At 36.5% G+C, this 18,705-nt stretch overlaps 2 protein-coding genes across 4 annotated transcripts; one reads left to right on the plus strand and one right to left on the minus strand.

The window, feature by feature from the left end:
- Window positions 1-580: 580 nt before the first annotated feature.
- On the plus strand, window positions 581-11,433 carry LOC120635063 (putative nuclease HARBI1). The gene is made up of 7 exons (XM_039905966.1): window positions 581-708; window positions 969-1,208; window positions 4,108-4,304; window positions 5,806-5,938; window positions 7,239-7,377; window positions 9,826-10,240; window positions 11,304-11,433. The coding sequence occupies exons 2-6, from the start codon at window positions 981-983 to the stop codon at window positions 10,221-10,223; spliced, it is 1,095 nt and encodes a 364-aa protein (XP_039761900.1). The 5' UTR covers window positions 581-708; window positions 969-980; the 3' UTR covers window positions 10,224-10,240; window positions 11,304-11,433.
- LOC120635064 lies at window positions 11,236-18,217 on the minus strand. 3 transcript variants are annotated; one of them, XM_039905970.1, is made up of 7 exons: window positions 18,042-18,217; window positions 17,926-17,970; window positions 17,554-17,754; window positions 16,057-16,239; window positions 14,547-14,733; window positions 12,875-12,955; window positions 11,236-12,186 (listed from the first exon to the last, which is right to left on the minus strand). In XM_039905970.1, the coding sequence occupies exons 3-7, from the start codon at window positions 17,752-17,754 to the stop codon at window positions 12,038-12,040; spliced, it is 801 nt and encodes a 266-aa protein (XP_039761904.1). In that variant the 5' UTR covers window positions 17,926-17,970; window positions 18,042-18,217; the 3' UTR covers window positions 11,236-12,037. The 3 variants fall into 3 exon arrangements, with proteins under 3 accessions (XP_039761904.1, XP_039761902.1, XP_039761903.1); XM_039905968.1 differs by lacking the exon at window positions 17,926-17,970; XM_039905969.1 differs by having other exon boundaries at window positions 17,926-18,048.
- Window positions 18,218-18,705: the final 488 nt, after the last annotated feature.

Here is an 18,705-nt window from a genome sequence, read left to right on the forward strand (position 1 = left end):
CGTTAATAAAAATATTAAATAGGCAATACACATTTTTAACCACTGCTTGTGAGTTTACAAAGAACAATGAATTAGTTTATGAATTTATGACAGAACGTAATCTTCTTTCATGCTGTGACAAAATATTAATAAGTTTTTATCGAAAGTTTAATTAAAGAACTTTTGGAATAGTTTTATTTTTAGCGTATGTCAATTTTATGAAAGTGGTGCGAGTGTCCGTTGAATAACTGTTAAGTTAACAATTATTCATTGTAAAGTCAACATCTCCTGAGGATGCTCCGGTGTCCGAGCGAAACGTGCGTAGAGGGTACATTGCTGACGATCTTTTTGGTGTCGAGTGTAAAGATTAAAGAAATTATAATTTACACCGTACAGATTCTCCTGTTGCGTTTGCTTTCATGAAATATTGATTTGACATATCTTCACTGATCTGTGTTTAATCTGTGGTGTTTAAATTGTTTTGAAGTGTGTAATTTTTGAACAAAGTTTTGTTCTGAAGACATGGCTGTACGGTTATATACCTTTGCCTTTTCCCTATGGAAGAGAATAAAGAAAAAAAATCATATGTTTTGTGTTTGAACTTTAGTGTTTTGAATGCTCGATATTTTAATAAACTTCCATAATTTAATCTAAAATCGAAATCTTTTTTAAATTAGCAAATATGTGTTTACTGATTGCTAGTGGCTTATATAAAACCAACGTTATTAGGTAAGAATATCTTTTCTATTTACTGTACTATTATAGTAAGATGTGCAACCCAGCCATATATATTATTGGTCTATGATCCGAGCCATCTGATCTCGATCTGTTAAATTCATCACATCAGCTTATTACCAGCCCACTACAGAGCACGGGTCTCCTCCCACAATGAGGTGTTAAGGCCGTAGCCACCACTCTGGCCCAGTGCGGATTGGTAGCGGGTTTAATTACAACCTTTTCATTAATAACACTTTTATTGGTTTGTCTAGCTTAGAATAATTATGGCACGTGCAATCTTATTGGCGTATGCCGAGGAAGTGAGAAAACGGAGAGTTCTCCGCGTACAGAGGCGCCGTTTGCGCGACACGACTGACCCCATGCAGTTGTCTGACAAAGAATTCATTGCGAACTTCCGCCTAAACAAGTGTGGTTTCCGACAGATGTTGGAAGAAATAGATGTATATCTACCACCCATTCAACGGAAAACAGCAGTTCGCAATGAAATCAAGGTAACCAATACAGTTATTTTTATGTAGTAATATTCGACATACCAAGCAGTTGAACCTGATGGTGTAGAACACCATTGTCTAAAAACAACTAATCATACTTGTTTTTTGTATATTATTAGTAAACTACAGATTTTATATTCATGCTGTTTATGTACATCAAGTACAGCAAATATAAAATCTCTCTTTGTTCTTTACTTTTGAGAAATTTGAAAACACATTTATCTTCTTCTGGGATCGGCTGACATGATTATAATCTTTATATATTTCTCTGAATAACCTACCTTATTATCCTTCTCGCTAACTACTTCCATTTATTTTTAGATAGATCACTCATTTTTAATAAAAAAGTCATGCTGATGCTGCTACCAATCATAGCATTTATTGTTTTGTAAAGTCACGTTTTGCGGGACGTAAAACACAACCCTGTTTTTCATTTCATTTAGCTACCCCCTGTTTGGTTTTGAATTTAGAATAAATGTATTTTAAGATTTGGCTTTGCAAAAAAGTGAGTTTTATCTTTGAGTAGTCTATTGGATAGATGTAAATGATAAATTTTAAAGTACATTTGCCCAAAATGGGTTTTAAGCCCTTTGAATCAGGCAGGATTGGTTAATAGTAGTATATAAGTACACGTGACCAAGGAAACCTCGGATCCTGTACACATGGAAACACCTGGAGGAGGCCTATGCGTCAGGAGACACGCTGATTACTTTAAACTAAAGTGCGAGATGTTAGTGATAATAATTTAAATTTACATATTCTACATACTTTATATCAGCAATAAAAGCTTTATTTATTTTATTTATGACTAGCTTTTGCCCGCGGCTTCGCTCACGTTAAGTTTTATTTTTGATTTGTTAAATTTACTACAAAGGGTTAAAAAAAGGTCTTGCTGCTTATAGAAAAATATGAACGGAAATTACTTAGAAAATCAGAAACTTTCATATAAATTTTGATCCCCTATGAAATACGTATTTCTTTATTATAAATCGAAAACCTAAAATCAAAGTTTAATTGATGTAGCTTGAAAAATAAATTGATAAATGAAGAATTTTTTACAAACTTTCATCCCATATTTAACCCTGATGGAATTTAAAAAAATCCTTTCCTAGCGGACGCCTACGTTGTAATAACTATCTGTGTGCAAAATTTCAGCCCAATCCGTCAAGTGGTTCGAGCTGTGTGTTGATAGATCAGTCAATCAGTCAGTCAGTCAGTGACCTTTTATATATTTTGATAATATACAAGTTATCAGCTGCTCAATAAATATTTTACGCAAAAAGGGTAGGTTAGGTATACTTTCGAAAATTTGTGCAGTTATGCTGATAATGCGTTTGGTGAAAATAATTGGTCATATACAATTACCAATCAAGTAATCGGTGAGTACTAAAGCAAAAATGATAACTTTTAGTTTTTTAATCGATGAAGTGCGTTTGAAATAAAAAAAATTATTTTCTAAGATTACGTTGACGAAACAGAGACAACTATTGCAATATCCTGTACAACCAATAGCTTGGACATGGTAATTATTATTGATATTATCACTCGCGTTTAGATGTAATTAATGTTTTAAAAGATAAATTTAATTAAAACAAAAAAATTAGGGATTTTTCATAAAATAAACTTCTTTCTAAAAATATAAGATAAAATTAATATTATATATTAAAAAAAAATGAATTAAAATAAAACGATAATTGTAAATAAGAAATGTGAATAATAAATGATTAAATGTAGATTAAAATTGTAGCTATATTTAATTAAAAATCGATTAAAATAATTTCTCAGCTTGAAATGACAGCTTAATTTATGTTATTTTTATTTATAAATAATAAAGACAAAAACAGGTTATATTGATAAAAAAAAATCTATTTCAGTTTCATACTCTATATTTAATAGAAGTGTGAAGTTGTTTACTCAAAACCTATTATGTCATTATTACTTTATAAAACTATTTACACTGTAACTTATAATTAATCTTACTTAAATTTGTATTGTTTATCGAAATTATTACTTACGAATATGATGGTGATATTTAATAACATGGACATCATATTTACATTCTCCGTGGAAAAATACATGGTCATACCAATTTTTATGACAATCGGTTGAACGGGGCGGAAGTCGATACTTGACAGCGCCGCCTGGTGGGGAGTTACATCAATGGACATAGCATGTTCGTTTTCTCCGAGGAAAAATACATGGTCATACCAATTTTTATGACAATCGGTTGAACGGGGCGGAAGTCGATACTTGACAGCGCCGCCTGGTGGGGAGTTACATCAATGGACATAGCATGTTCGTTTTCTCCGAGGAAAAATACATGGTCATACCAATTTTTATGACAATCGGTTGAACGGGGCGGAAGTCGATACTTGACAGCGCCGCCTGGTGGGGAGTTACATCAATGGACATAGCATGTTCGTTTTCTCCGTGGAAAAATACATGGTCATACCAATTTTTATGACAATCGGTTGAACGGGGCGGAAGTCGATACTTGACAGCGCCGCCTGGTGGGGAGTTACATCAATGGACATAGCATGTTCGTTTTCTCCGTGGAAAAATACATGGTCATACCAATTTTTATGACAATCGGTTGAACGGGGCGGAAGTCGATACTTGACAGCGCCGCCTGGTGGGGAGTTACATCAATGGGCATAGCATATAAACCTTCTCCGTGAAAAAATACATAAGCATACCAATTTTCATAATGATCGGTCAAATAGTTTCTGAGTTTATCGATGACATATATACAAACATCCTCTTTTATATATATAGATAAGTACACTTTAAAGATTTGTTTATTCATTTAAGAAGAAGAAGAAGAAAAAAGTCTTTATTGCACATACAAATATAAAACCAGGTTAACAAAAAACGATAATATACATACATTATTTTCCAGGTCTTGGCAGCTTTAAACTTCTTCGCCCACGGATCATATCAACGCAGGGTAGGTGATTCTGTATTGAACAGTATGTCACAACCGACGTTCAGTAAGAGCCTCCGTGATGTAATCAACGCACTCAATGCTCGGGAAGTGATCCTAAAACATATAAAATTCCCCATGTCACTGGGTGACAGAAAAATTATTATGAACAAGTGAGTATGGTTATATTTAGATCAGACTTATCTGGGTACCAGGCCATGTAGGAATACAGGGCAATGAGCTGGCAGACGAGCTAGCTCGCAAGGGATCTGGATGAAGATTCATCGACGCTGAACCATGTATAGCGCTTGCACCATGGCGCTATCGACATATGCCAAGAAAAAATCCGCGGCAGAATGGGACAAATTAGTAGGTCTAAAGCACTCCAAGAAATTCTTGGGCGCAATTGGAGCTTGTTTTCCAAACAAGATTAACAGGCTGAGTAGGAGACAAGCAAGATACGCCATAGCGGCCATAACAGGACACTTTGGCACAGGGTCCATGCTGCTCAAAATGGGCATAATTGATGACCCTACGTGTAGGGCCAGCAACGAGGACGTCGAGTCCATTTAGCATTTGCTTTGTGAATGCGACGGATTGGCCAGAAAGCGGTTGGACCTCTTGGGAGTGGCCTATCCACGACCAGAGCATTACTGTGCCTCCAACCTAAAAGCTTCAATCAAACTCTTAGAGTGGATATTTGAAGCTATTTAGGGTGAGGGGGATTTAAGGACGGGGCGAGCACAAATGTCCTGGAGGGTCGAAGTGCATCCGCTGAAGCGGGCCTCACTACAAGATAGATAGATGGTTACATTTAAATTGAAATTCAAAATTCATTCAATTCAATTTTTTTTTTTTTTTTTTTCACATTTTAACATTCGTTTAAATTTTAATGATATCTTTTTGTCCAAAACTTGGTTCGGCCTAACCTATTGATGCATAATTACGGGCACTTAAAAACTATGCCTCAAATTGATGGACACAGGGCAGAATGTTAAAGGACGTGCTCCTTGCCCTGTGAAGTAATGCTCTGTTTAAAAGCGATGCGTTTCCACTTACCATCAGGTGCTACATCTGCTTGGTCCGTCAATTATTATTATTAAAAAAAAACGCACTTTTAAATATATCACGAATCTGTTTCTGAGCGCTAGTTACTACCAGACAAAGAATATAAAAAAAAAAAACGCTATTGAATACTAGCCAGACAAAGAATACGGCCGAGTGGCGCAGTGGACAACGACCCTGCTTTTTGAGTCCAAGGCCGTGGGTTCGATTCCCACAACTGGAAAATGTTTGTGTGATGAACACGAATGTTTTTCAGTATCTGGGTGTTTATTTGTATATAATAAGTATTTATGTATATTATTCATAAAAATATTTATCAGTTATAATGGTACCCATAACACAATTTACGCACAATTTGGGGCTAGGTGGCGATGTGTGTATTGTCTTGGTATATTTATTTATTTATTACCATCTTCAAAGTCAAATATTTCTTTATTCAAATAGTCATTAGTACATTACATGTAAAATATGACATAGAAGTGAGTTGATGGTGATAACTAAATTCGTCACCTGACTGTATTCGACATAATAGACTGCATCATCACTTACCACCAGGTGAGATTGCAGTCAAGGTCTAACTTTTAGTGGAATAAAAAAACCCCTTTCCAGCTTTATGAAGGAATATGGATTTCCGGGCGTTATCGGCTGCATCAGTGGGACCCATGTCGCCATACTCCGACCCACGGAGCAGGAATTAGCGTTTTTCAATGAGCGAAGTTATTACTCTCTGAACGTTATGATAGTGAGTATCACATCACACTATATCTAAGATCATTATCACGCATTACTGGAAGGGAAGCGAGGTTCAGGCCGTAGTACACCACGCTCGCCAAGTGTGTATTGGGTAACTCCTGAATTTTATGATAGTGAGTATCTCATCGCACTATATCTATGACCCTTATCACCCATTACTGGACGGTGGTTAAGGCCGTAGTACACCACGCTCGCCAAGTTCGGATTGGTAGACTTCTGAACGATATGATAGTGAGTATCACTTCACGCTATATCTATGATCATTATCACCCATAACTGAACGGGGGTTAAGGCGTAGTCCATCACGCTCGCCAAGTGCGGATTGGTAGACTCCTGCACGCTATGATAGTGAGTATCACATCACACTATATCTATGATCATTATCACGCATTACTGGGTGTTTAAGGCCGTAGTACACCACGCTCGCCAAGTGTGTATTGGGAAACACCTGAATGTTATGATAGTGAGTGTCACATCACACTTTATCTATGATCATTATCACGCATTACTGGACGGTGGTTAAGGCGTAGTCCATCATTATCACGCATTACTAGAAGGGATGCGAGGTTAAGGCCGTAGTACACCACGCTCGCCAAGTTCGGATTGGTAGACTTCTGAACGTTATGATAGTGAGTATCACATCACACTATAATATCTATGGTCATTATCACGCATTACTGGAAGGTAAGAGGGGTTCAGGCCATAGGCTAAATATTAAATGGTCTGTGAGATGGTGATAGCAAAAACAAACCGGCCTAGTTTTTTTTTGGATTCTCCTTGCTTTAGTTTTAAGTTAACGAATGCAGTTATCACCATCACATAACATTAGTGGTAACATATTATATGTACGGAAGCGCATTGGGTAAGAGATCGATTTCACTATCGGGGGGCCGAGTTCGAATCCCAGCACGCACCTCTAACTTTTCTAAGTTATGTGCGTTTCAAGTAATTAAAAATATCACTTGCTTCAACGGTGAAGGAAAACATCGTCGGGAAACCTGCTTTTGCAGGCAAAATGAAAACCATAGTTTAAAATCTTTAAATTATATATTATTGGGGTTTTTAAAAAAATATACATATATACAGCTTATAATTCTATAATAGTGCACATATGACGCCAAAGAAGTACAACTTCTAACGCGTGTACATAAGTACACACATTATTTTTCTTTATTTTTTTTTAGTGTTTTTATTTTTCTTTATAATTTCACTGTTGAAAATTAGAAAAAATGTATATAAATAAATACTAGAAAAGAATGAGAATAAATAAATAGCGATTTCTGTTACAGATAAGCGATGCGAACTTGAACATTCGGCATGTGAACGCATCGTTTGGAGGCGACTCCACGGATTCTCGTGTGCTGATACAGAGTAAACTGTACAAGATAATGGAAAACTTGGCCTCCAGAGAGGAATGTTGGTTTCTAGGCATGTATTATCCATTAATAACCCATTATAGTTTATTAATAAAGCATTTTAATTTTTTGCACGACTCATGATGCTATGGAGTGTAGAGGTAAGGAGAGTCATCTTATATGGGAGAAAAGTTGAAAAAGTGTCCAGTGTATGCGCTAAATAACAGTTCAAAAATCCTCCACAATGGCGCTGGTGGATGCACAGGGTATGGTATGAATGTAGCAATCGTAGATGAATTGAAGTATGCCGAGTTAAAAATATAATGTCATTATCGACTAAAGTAGTTAATTATTGAGAATTTCAACAACTTACGTTGTACAAAATATTGTGGTAAATATAACCTTACTTCCTTGTTTATTTTTCAAGCCTACTCTAACAATATTTATATTTGGCGCTTCTTTTAAGAGTTACCCTGATGCGAATGTGGCGCCATCCTAATTTAATATATTTTGACGACACTTTTTCACATACACAGATGATCCTCTTTACCTCTACCCTCCATACATGATGCGAAATGAGGCGAAAAAAATTTTTCGCCTCATTTCGGCGGCTATTTTTATTATTATAGCCTTGTTAGTTCACGGAATCAAGATATTTTGCATACTATTGTCGAGATAATTTAATGGAGATTAATTCCATACTTTTAAAAAATTGACTTACCACAATAGAATTGGAAAAAAAACACCAAAATAGGTCAAAAAAATTTCCTGTCCGTCATGTGTGAAACCCGAAAACACTCTAACTTGTGAAAAAATCCATTATTTGAGTAACTTTTCTTTTTTTTTTAATTCTAATCGACGATTGTAGGTCACTGAATGCGAATGATTAATTAATTCAGTGTAGTTTAATTGCAATTAATAAAAAACAGCTGTACTAGGAAAGTGATGCACAGGCGCCCCTGGTGGTATAAAATGTACATAATATCTATAGATATAGATATATCACCATCCATGTTAATTTTACATGGATATATATAATTATACAGTCTTGCAATTTTTTTTTTTTCAATATTTGATAATTAAATGAGCATTATGAGTCGTGCACTTTTGGATTTTCCAATTTTTTTTATTATCGGACCACTGAAGAGTAGTCTCCGAATGACGGACTTGTTTCTGAGCTATGTGCGTTTTTTAATTATTTTTAATATAGTTGTATAGCATAACCAGTGCAGCAGTGTCTGTAAAGTAATATATATATATATAGATATAAACGTACTATAGCAAGTGGGTGCAATTTGGCAGCCTTATCTCTTCATACTGTTTTCTTCCAAGCAACCGAAGGAAAAAACATAGATACGAGTTTTTTTTTTATTTGGCTTCGAACTAAACTGTTATATCTGACTGATTGATACGTTTGATGTTTTATAACACCGGGAAATGCATTTACGTATCCCTTCCAGAAACAAGGAATAAATTATCTTAGTTCTTAATGAAACGGGTCTCCTCGCACAATGAGAAGGAGTTAAGGCCGTAGTCCACCACGCTGGCCCAGTGCGGATTGGTGGACTCCACACACCACTCAGGTTTCCTCACGGTGTTTTTCCTTCACCGTCGAAGCGAGTGATTTTTGTATTGCTTAAAACGCACATAACTTAGAAATGTTGGAGGGATTCGAACTCGGCCCCCCGAAAGTGAAGTCGAAGTCCTACCCACTGTAGGGTGCATAAGGTTTTTGACTGGAGTATGCGCAAAGTAGGAAGATGGCATCAAATGGGTAATTCCTCCTTTTATACGAGCTTTATAAATATTCCAGATAGGCAGTGCTTTTGTGCGTGTATGAAGTGCCCGCCACTGCCCACTTGGCTATCACCGCTACACAAATTGTCGCTCACGGGGATCGAACCTGGGAACTTCCATATTTGACGGCCGACTGGCCCAGCGGCCCAGCAGGAAACAGTTCAAAAATAGGAGTTCTCCGATCGTCACCAAACTTTACAGGATTACTCGCCAGGTCAATCCGGAGATTCCCTGAAAGTTTCATTGAAATCGGTCCTGCCGTTTCGGAGCCTATACGGAACATACCCACACACTTTCTCTTTTATATATATATATACTAGCTGTTGCCCGCGACTTCGTCTGCGTTTGATATTGTTTTTAAAGTATTCAGTATCGCTAAGCCTTAAGTGAGTATAGTAGTATATATATCTACATATATATAACATGTGACTGTCAATTAATTATAGACAAATAATTTGCAATAAAATAAAATTGCGACTATAATTAAAGATCTAAGCTATCCTATCTCTTAAGTTGGAGCAGACTGCTCACGGTGTGCCAATTTATTTTAAAATCGGTTAAGTAGTTTAGGAGTCCATCGCGGACAAACATCGTGACAGGAGATTTATATATATTAAGATATATATAGATAGATAGATTGTTTCCTATGTAAGTGACTTAGGTCTTTTTATGGCAATAAATATCTTTAAACCTAAACCTAAATGTCAGTCGCGTATCTGTACAGGTCACTCAGAATATCGTCAGCGTCCATGGATGATGACACCCATTCTGGACGCCGCCCCTTGCACCCCGGAGGAGTATTTCAACCAACAGCATGCCCGAGTCTGGGGCACTGTTGGACGTTGCATCAGTGTGCTGAAGGCACGTTGGAAGTGTTTGGGGCCCAAGTACCTCCACTACGACCCACTAACAGCTGGCAAAATGGTGAATGCCTGCATTGTACTCCACAACATTGCCAATGCATGGGACGTTCCAATACCTGAGTACGAGCCAGAAGTCCACTCCAAATCAATAATGAACAATTTGGACCGTGGACAGCCCGATGACTTTGATGAAGAATCACCTACGATAGATGCCACTAGAGTTATGCTCGTTGATAAACTGTGGAAAGACAGGACATAAGCATAGTATACAAACAGGTACATAGTTTTTTTTTTTAATTCCTCTTAAGTCAGCTTTTGACTGCAATATTGATAGCGGATTAGCGCATTGGACAGTGACCCTGCTTTCCGAGTCCGAGGCCGTGGGTTCGATTCCCACAAATGGAAAATGTTTCTGTGATGACTATGAATGTTTGCCAGTTTCTGTGTTAAATGAAAATACACTTTATTGTACACCTAACAGAAATGCAAGAAGGGGCAATGCTGCCAGCATCTTAGGAACTGTGCCTCGCTGCGGTGGTTTCGAGGACGTTTTAGATTTTATTTAGTTTTAAATAGTTTATTTTAGGTTATATTTATAAAACAATTAGTTTAAAGAATAAATAAAAAATTTAACAAAAATTAAATTATAAACAAAAACAACACAATAAAACACAGAAACAATGGGCCCTATCGCTAAAAAGCGATCTCTAAATTCAAATTCAAATTCAAATTCATTTATTTCAAGTAGGCCTACTTTATAAGCACTTTTGAAACGTCAAGTATGCATGTTTGTGTGACTCTACCACCGGTTCGGAAAGCAGATTCTACCGAGAAGAGCCGGCTATGTCAGGCAACCCAACAAACCAAATTATATATAAATATATCAATTATTATATCATCATACAAAGTACAAGCCTACAACACAAAATAAAGTGACTCGGAAGCAAAAAAGAAATTACTTATTAGTTAATTTAATTTGAAAGGGTAGAAGTGAGATGGTGTGTTTATCTGTATACTATAAGTATTTATGTAAAATATTCAAAACAAAAAAATCATCAGTAATCTTAGTTACCATAACACAAGCTATGCGATGTGTGTATTATCGTAGTATATTAAGTTATTTAAAAAAAAAAAAAATAACCACCAGATGTTCGATCCTGAAAAAGTTTTTTTTTTTTTTTAACTAACCTTGCTTTGAGCCATGGAAATAAGACCCCAGTAGATTAATACACAGTTCTAACTAATATAAAGTGAGTTAATAAAAAACAATAAATAGTACAAAAAATAATTTATTACCATAATGTCTGTACTAAAATTAACTAGGAACTTCTCTTTAAAGGTACTACCAATCAATGAAGTCCTGGCACAGCTGTTTGGGTTGTGGCCAAGACCAAGATCCAATTCTGGAAGACCAAAGTGTGTGGGAGGTTCCAGGAGTAAATCTGAAGACCAGTGTACACTATGACCTTACAAGGTTTCTATTTGAAATCTTGTAGACCATGTGCATCTTTTCAAGTGGGAGGTCATATTGAATACCTGTGAACTGTGGCCATATGACTGGGAGGTTCTAGATTACATCCTCCAAAGACATGTTTTAGTGTCAAAAGTGGGAGGTTATCTTGAATATCTGTTTTCACTGCTGATAAGTGGGAGGTTAGCTTGAATATCTGTTTTCACTGCTGTTGATTGGGAGGTTCCAGATGAGATTCATGAAGGTCATATTGAATTCTTGAAGACCAATATGCAATGCTACCCTATGACTTATACACAAGTGTCCGCTGTAACCTTACAAGATGAAGTAAAAATGCAGTCTTGAAAACCTACATACACCTTAGACAAGTGAGGACTTCCTTGAATTCTGCATACCCACTTCCACTGCAACCTTATGACTGGAAGGCTCAATAGAAGAACATCATCAACTGTGGACTTTTATGGGAGGTCCTCAATGGTTTAGGTAAAACCAATGTTCACCAGTCCTTTCTGCGAGCTCTTTTTTTACCAACCTTGTTCCGTGTCCTTAGGTGGGAGGTCTATTTTCAAATGGTTAAGACCGACTGCCTTAGCAGTGGGAGGTTACTGGGGTTCAATTCTCCGCATATTATCCCTAATATCGCTAAGGATGTCAACGAGGGCCTCCAATGCCGTTGCATGCCTTTCCTCGGCAGCAATGCGTCTTCGCTCTAAGTTATATGCCCATCGGGGCACGCTGTCATCTATGCGCACTGGAATTTTAAAGAAACTGCATTAATAATTTCGACTGTAGTTTTAAGTGGGAGGTCCCCAGGTAATTTACGATTTACTGACTTCTCTTTGGCATGGGAGCAGTGGCGTGCACTTCATACACGCACAAAAGCACTGGAATATTAATAAAGCTCGTATAGGAGGACGATTTACCCATTTGATGCCATCTTCCTACTTTGTGCATACCCCAGTCAGAAACCTCATGCACGCCACTGCATGGGAGGTATCGTCCATGGCTAGAAGCGATTCAGCGTTTCGTCTGATATGCCGTAGATACCGATCACAGGTATGGGTTTTACATAACTGTCACAAACAATCAGGAATAATGACAAGGTTACAAGATAGAAAAATGAATGTCAAAATGTAAATTGTTGATGATGGAAAAGAGCAACTGCTGAGTTTCTTGCCGGCTTCTTCTCGGTGCAAACTGCCTTCCGAACCGGTGGTAGAATCCCTACAGACTGACTTGACGTTTCAAAAGTGCTTATATTAGGCCCACTTGAAATAAATGAATTTTGAATTTTGAACAATTATTGCACGCTGATCGATCGACTAGCACTATATTAGGTATATTAGCTTTATAATTTTTACTATAAGTTATTTTTTTTAAATTTCTAAAGCAAACAGATAAAAACAACTTTTATGAACCTTTTTTTTTTATTTACTAACCTTGCTTCTGTTTCTTGAGCCTGTACACTGGTGGTTGCGGCGGGGGGCCCGAATATACAAGAAAATTTGGCTGAGGTAGATCTGAAAATGAATATTAATAGTATAGACGCTAAGAAATCTTTATTAACAAGCAGTGACACGCGACTGCGTACGCTTTGTTCGAATTAAAAGAACAGTTAGTTTTTTGTCGACCTCCCAAGTGTTGTTTTAAGGTCTTATGTGGGAGGTTCTGAGTCAACAAAACAACAAAAAACAACACAATCCCCGGTGTTAACAATTTGGGCTAACTTAACTTGTGTATTATTTCTGGCCTGGTCTTGTCGCTGGTTACCAGACTTTATAAAAAAAAAATATTTTCAGTATTTCAAATTGCGACTCCCTGGCAAAAGCTACGTTTCTCATAACGCAGATGCCAAAATTTCTTTATCAGTCATGGCGACTGAATTGTATTGTATTAGTTTTGTATCTGTAATTGAAGTTTCGATCTACTTTTCATAAGTTCATTTTACAGTGATAACCGAATGTGAACCGATTATGAAGCACTTTTTTTTTTATTTATTTTTTTAGCTGTCCCGGCGAACTTGGTACCGCCAAACAATTTTTTTATGAATACTATATTTTAATAATTTTCATCCTATTCCGGACTAAGAATAATCCAAAAAAAATCCAATATCATAAAAATTGGTCCAGCCGTCCAGTCTTGAGTTATAAATGGTGTAAAAAATTAAATAAAACTAATAATTAAATTATTTTTTTTGCTAAGAATGCTGCCTGCATTCCCGCTCTGAACAGCCAGGCTGATTCTTCTCCCAAGGAATGCCCAGCCCAGCCCTTCTGTCACCAGACGAGGAATCAACCACGGTGTAATATCTCGCAGAAATGTCTGTTTTGCACTGTGTAAGTGAAGACACTTGATTACACGACTCTACAAAAAAAATTTCGTTCTTTGTCCTAAAGTTTATACTATTATTTTCCAGTTAGTTATTCACAAAAACGAAAAGAAAATACCGTTCGGTATAAAGTTTGCTTTTGTGATAGTTATAATAATAATACTCATTTTTCAATTTTTTCATAAATTTTAATTGATTTTAATATTTTTAAAAAGACCGCGCGGTGACAGTAAATAAATAAATAAATAAAGATACTACGACAATACACACATCGCCCTTTAGCCCCAATTTAAGCGTAACTTGTGTTATGGGTACTAAGATGACTGATGAATATTTTTATATATAATATACATAAATACTTAGAATATACATATAAACACCCAGACACTGAAAAACATTCATGCTCATCACACAAACATTTTCCAGTAGTGGGAATCGAACCCACGGCTTTTGACTCAGAAAGCAGGGTCGCTGCAAACTGCGCCAATCGGCCGTCAAACAGACAGTGGGGTATTAACGTTTGCACTGTGCCGCTAGATGGCACCCGAGTGATAAACAACCATCAGGTGTTATTTACAAGCCCAGAATAACTTAAAATGTCGTCACGAAAGTGCAAATATCGTATTTGCACTGATGCATTTTGTTTTATATGTGGTCAATTATAATAGTTTTTCATGCCATATATTTTTTTTCCGTCTTATTACGACCTAAACTACCGAAATTTAATGCTTTGCAATCAAAGTCAAATTTCATGTTGACCCGTGTTATCAATGCATACTCACTGTTTTCTCTTGTTGAGACCATTGGCTCAGGAACCAACTCCTCTTCTTCACCCGTATCCTCATTCTCTGGCTGGCTATCCACTGATGGAGGTCTCTCCACCTTGGATATATGCACCTCTGCAGCTGGACTCTCGCCCAGCAGTTCGTCTTCCACAGATGGCTCTGGTGAAGGCACCTCTGCTTTGGCCTGCGGGATATTTCATAAAATAAATAAATATACTACGACAATACACACATCGCCATCTAGCCCCAAAGTAAGCGTAGCTTGTGTTGTTCAAATTCAAAATTACTTTATTCACGTAGGCCTATCACAGGCACTTATGAAGCGTTCATACATATATGTTTACATAATTGTAAGGGGATGGTGATAACTTCGTTCGCCAAATTAAACCTAAAGCTTCGAGGGTTCCAAACGCGCCCTGGTCGAAGAGCCCACAACAAACTTAGCCGGGTAAATTTTCTTTTTTGTTATCACCATCTCACAGTAAATTTATATTAAGCATTGAAGCTAGAGCAATTCACATCCAAGCTTTTTTATCTATGTAATAGGATTTTTCTGTAAGCTTACGTTTTATATAAACTTTGAACTTATTGAGAGACATCTCAAAGATTTCATTCGGTAATTTGTTCTAAAATAATATACAATGAATGAATTAGCAATTTTATGTAGTCTAGTAAATTGATTATGGGTGCTAAGATGACTAAATCTTTTTTTTTTAATGAATAATATACATAGATCATCATCATCACATCAACCGATAGACGTCCACTGCTGGACATAGGTCTTTTGTAGGGAGTTCCAAGTTCCACGATTCTGAGCCGCTTGGATCCAACGAATAATATACATAGATACTTATAAAATACATATAAACACTGAAAAATGTTCCTGCTCAACGCACAAAAATTTTCAAGTTGTGGGAACCGAATCCACGGCCAATCCACGGCCTTGGACTCAGAAAGCAGGGTCGCTGCCCACTGCGCCAATCAGCCGTCCATAAAATGATTTTAAATAAATTATATACTAGGATGCTTCACTGTGCAAGTTTTGATACAGTTGGTTGCTTAGTTGAGGGCAAACAAACAAACACAATTTAGCATTAATAAGATTAGTATGGAGTATGGATTTCTTTTATAAGATAAGTGTGAGGTGCCAGGTTCAATTCCCGGTGGGCGCTATTCTGGAATTAATAATTTTATACTTAGAAGGGATGATGGCAAGGGGTTATATTAAAGGCTGGTAGTAAGGTAGGGGGATCGTAGTCAAGGAGAGGGCATGCCAGTAAGGAAAGGGGGGTAATGCTAAGGGAGAGGGGTACTAGAGGAGGGGGAGGTAGCAACGGAGGGTGGGACAGTTTAGACAGTATTTACAACAAAATGAAATTCCAATCCAATCCAATCTAAATTGAATCCAGATACATTTAGCAGTTTTGGCGAGATTGATTAACAAACTTCCATCCAAACTTTTGCATTTCTAACATTAGTATAGACGTATAAATAATACAATACTCACTACAATAGGTATCCACACATTAAGCAATTTCTTCACTGCCACAGGATCAACTAGTGCTAGGACCCTCTTCTCCACCTCATTTAAGGGGACAAGTTTATTATTGGGACCATTTGAATCCCTCACAATATGTCTCCGTGAATCTGCTGCCTTTGTTTTGGTTTTCGCCTTCAGTTCAATCCAGTACTGTTGAAATAGAATTAGTAATTAAAAATAACAAGTTTTTATTACAATTTGAATGTAGTTGTACTGAAAACTTCTTGTTATTTAATAACAACAGTTTACAAACATGTCATTTTGGTTATGGATGGTCACATAATACTTTTAAAAACAAAAATTGAGTTTCAGGCTACTCCACCTAATACACTGGTAGGATCTACTCACAGTTGTCTCAATAATGATAACTGTATATGATATAAATTAATATTCAATTAGAAGTGATGGAACATAGCATTAATACATACAAAGAAAATTAAGGTCAATTTTCTATGCTCCGCAAAAAGCAGGAGAATCTGTACAGTGTTATATATAGTTTCTTTAATCTTTATGCTCCACACAAAACAGATCTTCCGCAATGTACTTTCAATGCACATTTGGTCCGTCACTGGAGCATCCTCAGAAGATGTTGACTTTACAATGAATAATCTTTAAGTATAATATACTTAGCAACTGGGCTATCATCACTTTTGCACAAAGATGCATGGTTTTTGACTACCTCTCTTTTTTTTTTTTTTTTTTCTCGTTTCTTTAATAGCTGTAATCTGTCTTGTGACATTGGGCCATTCATTTGTGGGTTAAGGTCATTTTTATTTCTCTTTTTCAGGGTATCATCCATTGATGAATTTACCCTAGTAGCTCATATATCAACTTATTAAATTTGGAATGCTGTTTGTCTTCAGTCGAGAGAAAAGAAGACTGCCGTCTCCTCCCAGTTGATTTGCCAAGTCGTTGACATGTGCCGCTAGTCGCCCTTGATACTTAATACTGTATGTCCTTATTTCCTCTCTGACTGACTACCTCTCTGATGCAGTGGTAAAAAGTTAAAATATCTTTATTCAAGTAGGCCCATAGGTTGTACTTTTGATGCATACATTACATGAGAATTACACAGTAAAGAGATGATGGCAATAACCATATTTGTAAACTTAAACTAAAGCTACAAGGGTTCCAAACACGTCCTGGTCTAAGAAGTCATTTAAAATTGTTAGAAGAGCAACCTGGTTAGAGCAATAATTCACACTCAAGCTTTTTTTTCGATTACATAGTCCTTTATACTATAATAGGACTTTTCTATGAGCTTACGTTTAATAAAAACTTTGAACTTTTTAAGAGACATGTCCGAGATGTCAATGGGTAGTTTATTGTATAATTTAAATTTGTAGTATCCAAATTCCTTTAAACAAATTATGAATTCTATGTAATCTTGTATATTGCACTGTAAGTTTATTCTTACTTCTAATGTTTATAACGGATATGTAGTGTATAAATGGATTAACTTACTCTGCGCCATTGGTAGGGTGTTTTCTTTACACCATCTGCTACAGCGTTTAACTGGAGGGCTATGGTGTGCCAAGCCTGCCGTGTAGCCTGTACAGCAAGGGGCCCCCCAGAGGTTCGACCCATCGCTATATCGCGATGGTTTTCCGCAAACTCTATTAAGAGTTTCAACTGCCTCGCTGTTAACTTTCTCCGAGCAGGCATCTTTAAAAAACGAAACTGAATTAAGATTTTCCTTGTGCCAACTGGGCGTAGACCACTTTACCAGTGCCACTTAGAAAGAGGAATGAAGCCTCAAAAGCCTATTTGATTACCTACATAACAATTGATATTTTATTTTACGTTAAAATACTTAAACCAAAATAGTTCATTTACATTTTCCTCTAAGCGTTTCCTTTTTCTATCCTCGACTTTAATAAACTGAAAATAGTTAGTATTTCATTCATAAAGAAAGCATAAAATCAAGTATAATACATTGTGTAGACAATTACTTTTCTGTTCGTAGTTGAACTAGATGGTTCACAGATAAATATAATTTTACACCGCTGACTGAGGGTTAAGCGGGGATGCTAACTATTTTTAGTACAAGTGTTCCATTAACATTAATGTCGAGTTATTACGAAATATATTTTAATATTTTTATTAGAATTTCCAGTCAGTTTGCAGAATGCACAGCACAGATTAATATGATTGACAGTTGACACTGACAGCACAGACTAGTAAAATTGACAGAATGAGAGGTTGATTAATATTCTGTGATACAGATTAAAACAGGTAGATGCATTAATAATGTCCTCAGATTTTTTTTTGTGTTTGTATTCTGTTTCGTACTGATACATCGGAGAGGGATTTGCTCGCAACACACTATTTTTAAATGGGATAACAGCACGACTTTCTCTTCTTTCCTCCCTTAGTGTCAAAGAGCTCATCATATTTGCATTAGCCTTGGAAATGTACCGCGTCTGCCGCTGCTGATAAACGTTATATAGATTATTCTTAAATAAAAAGATATACAGTCAAACCTGGGTAAGTGAGAAAACTATAAGTGAGAGTAATAGCCAGGACCCGTCATTTTAAGCTCCCAACCTCTATTAGCGTGAAACAGAAACCTTTGTAAGAGAGTCGTTTTTCCCTCACGAACCTCCGTAAGTGGAT

Source organism: Pararge aegeria, chromosome 26, assembly GCF_905163445.1.
Source record: "Pararge aegeria chromosome 26, ilParAegt1.1, whole genome shotgun sequence".
Classification (NCBI taxonomy): domain Eukaryota; kingdom Metazoa; phylum Arthropoda; class Insecta; order Lepidoptera; family Nymphalidae; genus Pararge; species Pararge aegeria.